The sequence below is a fragment of the Opisthorchis viverrini genome (genome assembly GCF_000715545.1).
Source record: "Opisthorchis viverrini unplaced genomic scaffold opera_v5_24, whole genome shotgun sequence".
Taxonomy (NCBI): domain Eukaryota; kingdom Metazoa; phylum Platyhelminthes; class Trematoda; order Opisthorchiida; family Opisthorchiidae; genus Opisthorchis; species Opisthorchis viverrini.
In genome coordinates, this window is record NW_008751680.1 from 2,093,000 (window position 1) to 2,100,580 (window position 7,581).

At 44.4% G+C, this 7,581-nt stretch overlaps 1 protein-coding gene across 1 annotated transcript in view; it reads left to right on the forward strand.

The window, feature by feature from the left end:
- Nucleotides 1-2,032, forward strand: part of T265_12925 (hypothetical protein) — a gene marked incomplete at both ends in the record, with an annotated part of 76,489 nt that extends 74,457 nt beyond the window's left edge. Inside the window, one exon of the mRNA XM_009166293.1 lies at nucleotides 1,865-2,032. Within this exon, the coding sequence (XP_009164557.1) occupies nucleotides 1,865-2,032 (168 nt within the window). The remainder of the gene's footprint in view (nucleotides 1-1,864) is intronic.
- Between the last annotated feature and the right edge of the window lie 5,549 nt (nucleotides 2,033-7,581).

Here is a 7,581-nt window from a genome sequence, read left to right on the forward strand (position 1 = left end):
TTCCAACCGTATATCTGTAATACTGGTGTTCATATCAGTCTTGTCCGAATGGTTGCCTTCCAGTTGTACTTCAATTTTTAAAGTTAGTCTACAACGAAGAGGTAAACGAGCAGATTCGACCAACCAGTGTAATCTTACCAGGACAGGAGGAGCACTATCCAAACGCAAGTGATGGGAGTGTGGTGTCTGCAAGCCCCACAACCATTAGTAACATCTTTAATAGGGAAAACTGCCTTAATTAAACGTTTCTGGCTTCCGTAGTACCAGTCTGTGTCTCTCATCCAGAAATAAATAGATATGTACAAATATACGTACCGGAAAACAGTATCTGCAACGAAGGCATCAACAAACCAGGCGTGTGCTGAGGCAGAATCCTAGCTATTTTAAGCCAAAGCGATATTCGCAATTAAGTAAATTTACTTCATTCACTTCATTTGTTGAACCTGATCAAAGGTGGTGAAAAAAATGAGACAGTTAAATCCGAAAACGGTCAGTTCGCCCTCATTGTACATGCCGTCATAGTGTTATTCACACAACAAGTTTTAGTACAGGCTGAACACTGAGGGCCTTGTTGGTGGAAGACGATGTTTCACTGACATTTTCGGGTGGCCACAATAAGTAGGACAGATTAATGTAGATGGTGTCCCCTGAAAACTTCAACGGTTCTGGACAGGCTATTTGTTCATATTGCAAATGAAATCATTTAAGCCCGTATTTAATGTGGCTACTTGTCTAATGGAGGACTGCATCAGCTATATAGTAGGAAGATGTAGATGCAAGCACACAACCAAACAGTCCAAAGCAAATAAGGGCGGTGTGTGATCATGTCATTCACATAATCGTAACCGGCAGCTGGGAAATGGGCATTTTCACCCCTGCCTTAACGCAAATAGTATTAGAGGTTATTGTACTTCAAGTAAGCTATTCGGAGCTCTCGTGAACCGAAGATATTGACTGAGCTGGAATGTTGGCTTACCAGGATGGAGTGCATTGTGGCTCACAGTGTAATTTCACCAGTGAGGCATCCGGTGAAAATGGGTTTGGTCAAATCGAACTATATAAACTCCTTGGCTAGCGCTGGTAAATAGTGTTCTATCATAGGTGAGCCTGAGACAGGCTGACGTTGTGGTAGAAGGGTGTTGCATGATTATCTTGCATATTCTCATATTGTCGTAAGCTAAGCGTAGCGGTCATTATTGAATACGGGTGTGCACAGGCTTGCTGTGACGCAGACGAAAAGACCAGTTCGTTTCTTCGTAGTTCCTGCCAGTGATGATAAGAAAACTGCCTTCTTTTGCGAGTATGCATACGATTCTGGGATTTTTGCCAAGTTTTTAGTCGTACGATCTTGGACTAGCTCCCTTGACTAACAAGCTGAGACCTGGCTATTAACATCTAACGTTCAAGAGTGACATTCATAATTGCTGCCTTCTTAGGTTCTGAATGCGGCTAATTTGTTTTTGTTGTAACTTTGGTGATATATGAGCAGTAAATCGACAGACAGCTCATCGAGGTGTGCTGCACTTCGAGGTTTTCCTGAGTAGTCCTACCCTGAAAAGCAGTGCTACTGATCTCGCAGCTGTCCTGTGAATCCTATAATCTAAGCCGTTCCATAGATGCCAATTAATTCGCCCCCTCATTTGGATAAACACACATCTGACGTAAACTATTCATTCACAAAAACTCACTTGAACAAATCGTCTTTCCAGCTAAATGCATTTGACTATCTCGCTCAGATACCGCTAGATATTCTTATTCGCAAACTTGACCTCTATCTTTTGGCCTTTATCGGGATACTGTATGCCGAGAATGTTTTTATCAAGGGGCGAGAAAGTAACTCTTTAGTTAAAACATCTTGTTGCAGGTCAGTCCTCCAAGCAAAGAAGAAGTGGAACGGAAGATAAAGAGGTTGATGAATACATCAAACACGGAGCTTAATCAGCTTGGACTTTCGGGGAATACGACGGCGAAAGCGAATACAGTCGGTAGATATGCTGAGGTGCTTGAAGTGCAACGAAACCTAGATAAAGAGCGTAAGTTTTCCGAACTGTTGCAGCTGATATATATATCTATACGACGTAGAGTGCCACAGGGTAGTTTTTGAGGGCGGTGATGGTGTCGCCTCATGTTTCCATCAGTTTGTTCAATTCGTCTTATTCAAAGAAGTGTCATGATGACTGTTTCGATAAGTCTATATTTCGATAAGTCATGAACAGCATTCTGGTTGAAAACTGGGGTGTCTGTCTGTCTATCTGCCTGCCTGCCTGCCTGCCTGCCTGCCTGCCTGCCTGCCTGCCTGCCTGCCTGCCTGCCTGCCTGCCTGCCTGCCTGCCTGCCTGCCTGCCTGCCTGCCTGCCTGCCTGCCTGCCTGCCTGCCTGCCTGCCTGCCTGCCTGCCTGCCTGCCTGCCTGCCTGCCTGCCTGCCTGCCTGCCTGCCTGCCTGCCTGCCTGCCTGCCTGCCTGCCTGCCTGCCTGCCTGCCTGCCTGCCTGCCTGCCTGCCTGCCTGCCTGCCTGCCTGCCTGCCTGCCTGCCTGCCTGCCTGCCTGCCTGCCTGCCTGCCTGCCTGCCTGCCTGCCTGCCTGCCTGCCTGCCTGCCTGCCTGCCTGCCTGCCTGCCTGCCTGCCTGCCTGCCTGCCTGCCTGCCTGCCTGCCTGCCTGCCTGCCTGCCTGCCTGCCTGCCTGCCTGCCTGCCTGCCTGCCTGCCTGCCTGCCTGCCTGCCTGCCTGCCTGCCTGCCTGCCTGCCTGATAGCCCGCCCATTTACATACGCTAATAGTGATTTTAGTCATGGTTATAACTGCATTTGACAGTTGAGACGCTCTCTTTGTTCCTGAGTGAAAAATAAAATTCACGTAAGACTGTTGACATATATTCGGTGTGTTAATAAGTGTAGATTAATGCAGATTGACACCAACAAATTTGATGTAATCAGGACATTACTGCTGGTTAGCATTTCAAGCTACCATGTATACTGACAGTAACGGAACTTTCCTTACGTCTGTTACATTAATGACTTTTCATCTTCTTCAGATTTGGCAACAGTCGAGGTAAGCAAACAGAGTCTAAATTTTCATCTACAGCAACCCCCTCCCACAGGGCAAGATTTCCGAAAATTGGTCACCTTCCCGGGCAGCCCACTGCAGTATACCTCGTCATCCGCGCCACTTGGTGCAAAATAACCATTGAAGTGAGACCGTCCTCAGGTGTAGCCAAAACGACCCTTTTCTCGTAGCGCCTTCTTCTGGAGAACTACTCCGCATATTTCACTTCTGACCAAGTGAAGCTCTCATTGATAATTAAACTGACAAGTATTTCGGGTGGAGGTATTAAATGTGAACAGTTACTTACATGTTAAGTAACCATCAGATGAAACACGGCTGTGTGCTCTTTGTTTCAACTTAGTGGATTGACTGTGAGCCTAACTCATGTCCTTTGATAAGGTTCTTCGCCCTTCATGTAGCGCGTAGATTATCTAACAGGTGAGTCGGAATACTAAGGGTTGCCTTAGGATTAAGTCTGTTTGCTGGAATGCGTATCAGTAAGGTAGACCAACCCTATTTGTCCTTCATACCTGGTGCTCCACTGGTATGTCAAACTGTCGTTTCACATGAGGTTAGTCTTGATTGGCTCTGTGTTTAAATCACCAGTGTGGACATCGACTCTCAAGCACGTACAGGCACGTGAAGTTCAGTGAGCGTTCGAACAAGAGTTGGACCGATTTCTGACCTCTATCCTGCCTAGCAATTTCGGAGAATACCTGTTTTCAACCCGTCAGTGTTTATTCACAAATGACAGAATATAAGAAAAAAGCATCCCTGTTGATCTTTTCAGCCCTTATTGCTGTGCACCTATGGCATCAACAAAGGACTACCATCATACATTGCTGCGGTTTTGCCTCTCAAAATGTAGACTTGAAACTTGCGTGAGAAACGATGATGCTTTCAACTCGCCTGTGCGCTCAGTGATAGTTGGAAACGTACTTACTTCATCCCATGAATGTGATAAGATGATGTACACCGGTGTATTTCGAACTTGGCCAGAACACTTGATCGCACAGAACAGTCACAATATTAGTGATCAGATTTTGGTAAAGCCGTGAAGAAAAAAACCGATAGAATGGGCAAGTAGTATCCGGGAAGCCAATAAATAGAAAGGTGAAAGCATTGCGCATTTCAGAAGAACAGGATAGTAGGAAGCCAGTGAGCATACAGCCTTAGGTAGTGAGTATGAAATGCGCACTGAACATCAAGGAGACAGCATTCTATCTAACATCTATTTAACTCATAGACTCACTCTTCGGTTTTTCACATCTAATCATCTCGTGTATTTAGGGTGCCGACATTCCTTCCTCCGCTCCTCGGGCAGCCACAACATCCCATGACATTATCTTGCATTATTTGATGAGCCAGATAAGCCTCGCCAAAAAATTAACCCCCACTACCTAAAAAAGAAGAAAAAGAGGAGCATATGAAATTTATATTTTTACTTTTTATCAAAGAGGGTGAAATTGGGACATGTCATTGGTAATTTACATGAAAAGGTCCGTTTTTCGGTATCTTTGTCTCCAAACGAACTTACACAGGTAGCTGTCCATTAAAGATCGGTGTGTGCCACATTGGCGTTTATTGCGCATCTTGTAGACGTGCCAAAGAGATTCGATGGTTTGTGTGTGAACTCCAGTCGTTGGATCCACAAAGGTTTCGGTGTAATTAGCCGTTTCATGAGTATAATTCATGTCAATCATCGTTTTAATTCCTCGGTATGATGTCCACATATCGGAGATGATGATTGAGCCGGGAGAGATGTAGACCTGGAGTGTGTCCATCAAAGTGGCCGCAGTTCGATCCGGCACTGCATAAATGAACACCCCTTTAGTTTCCCGGCAGATCCTTCCAAAAATCCACTGCTGGGGAAGGACTCGCCTTGCGTGGTTTTTACGGAAAGATATTAGCGTTTCATCGATCTCGACGTGTAGACCTGGGTCGATGATAACTGTTGAAGTCTCCAAAAGCCGCCAGGTGCAAACTTCGCGAAGAAAGTTCTCCCAGTCAACAGTGGTCGTGTGGTTAATAGATAATTCCTCTGAACAGAATTTGATTTTTGCCAAATTTTTGAACCGGCAATAAATGAACAGAATAGAATTACTGTCCTAAATTACATCCTAGACCGCTCCAGTCAAGTTCCCCTTCGAAGACCGATTTCTTGCCGACACTGTCGGACATTAAACCTCCACCTGTCAAAAACAGTTGAAAGTGTCTTTCGTTTCAGAGGGGTTTGGTAAACAGTCGGTGGATTGTTTACCAAACCCCTCTGAAACGATGACTTCCCAATCGGTCCCAAACATTTCCCAATTGAGTTGAAAGTGTCATTTGGTGGTCATGTTGCATAAACGTTGCAGATGGATCAGTCCGTGGCTTTGCAAAGAACGTATTGTCGTCTCCTTGTCATGAACGAGAGTTGATTTAAGGTTTTACGTCCGAACGGAGAAAATTTTTGCACAAAATGAGCCTAGATGCGGATAAGGAATTGTTTTCACCAAAAATAGGTCAAGGTTGTGTGCGTACATTGAATCGGAACTGGCAAAATTGGCGGGGCTTAACTTTTCGCACATGCACTTTTTCGCATTAGTTGAGGGGCCTATCTGGGAAAGATATTTGCGGGATTTGCAACATTCACGTACATATTATTCTCGTTCCAAAGGTCCTCTTCCGGTTCTGGCTAAATTATTCTGGTGAGCCCCCTCCCTTCCCCGCATTAATGTGGCAAAGAGCAACCGGTCCAAGACAAGAGGAAGTCTGTTCGAGCGAGAATGATGTGGATGCGAATAGTCGTATCTCGATCTACACCATTGTTTTTGTCTCTGGGACGGACTACATGGTGGTACATCGCCACGGCAACATTTGCTTGTCATCATGGCAACTGACTGGGGGCTGAGGTTTAAACCCGACACTGGAGCTGGCCTTGACAACAGTGATATGGTCAAGGTTACATTTGTTCGGTCCACTTATTACACACTAAAATGAATGAAGGTATGGCTGAACGGACCGCTTGGCCGGAAAGATAACACCAAGGTGTACGATGGGTGCTAATTTACCACCGCACCACGGGAACTGGAATAGTGAACGAGAGTCATAATTTCAACTAATACTGTGTTGTAATTTGGGGAAATTTCTCACCATCTTAGTGGAAATTAGGAAGAGTGAGTTCAGAAACCACTCTGCACTAAGAATTAGTTTAGAATGTTTAATTGGTTCATCAAACACTCTATGGTGAAATGCTCTATAATGCCTTCTAACAATTCATGAGTCTCAGTCCACCAGTGTTCGAGCAGCATTATTGCATACATATTTCTGGGATAAGATATTTTGGTTTTACACCCACTTGGGAACAGAAAAGTTAGGTCTGCTTTTACCAGAGAGGAATCCTGTCAAAAAGTGTGAGAGTCGACTAGTTCATTTGAGACTGTTTCCGAAGAGATTACAGTCAGCACCGAGAAATATTTTATCGGCCTATTTCTTGACCCCTGATGCAGTATCGGTATTGTTCTAAAGCGCAGTTTAGACCGAGCATTGTCGTTCTCAGCAGATGAGGCAAATGTGGAATTGACTTTCTGGTAATTATTTACAGTAACAGTAATAAGGTACACATTATTTTGCCGGACGGTGGTGGTGAGAAAATCGTGTCTGAAGAGAGCTTCATAAGGTAATATGCGCTTGGGCATGAAGTGAGCTTCATATGTTTCACTGGTGTCCGTTAGGAGTTGGAAGAATGACCTGCAGATGGCCATTTCATCTCTCCCTTACTAGATAAGAAGTGGAATCAATGAGTCTGTTATTCGTCATTTATTCTCTTAATATACAACAGATATTTTTCACATCTGGATGACGAATTCTGCCGTAAATCACTATCCCGATTTCATAGGGCACGTAAACAAATTGCCAGCTGCACTTTTCTGAACTGTTTTCTTGTGTGAGTTGAACTGGTTGGTCGAAGCGTACCATGGAAGGACCTGTTTTATAGTAACCATTGCTTAAACGTTCACGTCTTCAACTTGTTAAGACTGAACGAGGCTCTAATTGAGTAAACTCAATGAAGTTATCTGTCAGACATAGATTCAGGTCGATTTGCTTCCCTTCCTATGGATATGCCCCGGAATGTGCCGGCAGTATCTACTAGACTGAGTATCTAACTCCTCTTGAACCTCAGGATTCATGGGCACAGTGGACCGAATACTCAGTTAGCGAAACCTAAGGCAGGATGACGTTGATTGAAACATCCATCAGGAAAACGAAATTTTGGATGAATGAAAATAAACCTGCGACTTCACAGGTCTTCCTAAGGTTTTCAACTGCAATACAATTAAATGCAACTTACGAGAGTGTTTTAATTTTGAGACTCGAACCCAGGTCGTCTGAACACTCGATATTTCAGGAATACTCAAAAGGTTATATTTATAAGCTGACCTCCGTAAGGCAGTATTTTTATACTGTCCAGTCAACTGTATCCCCAGCTACAATGTAATGAAAAAACGAACTGAGATTAAACAAAAGATTTCGTTCCACAAACCCTTTTTCCTTCATT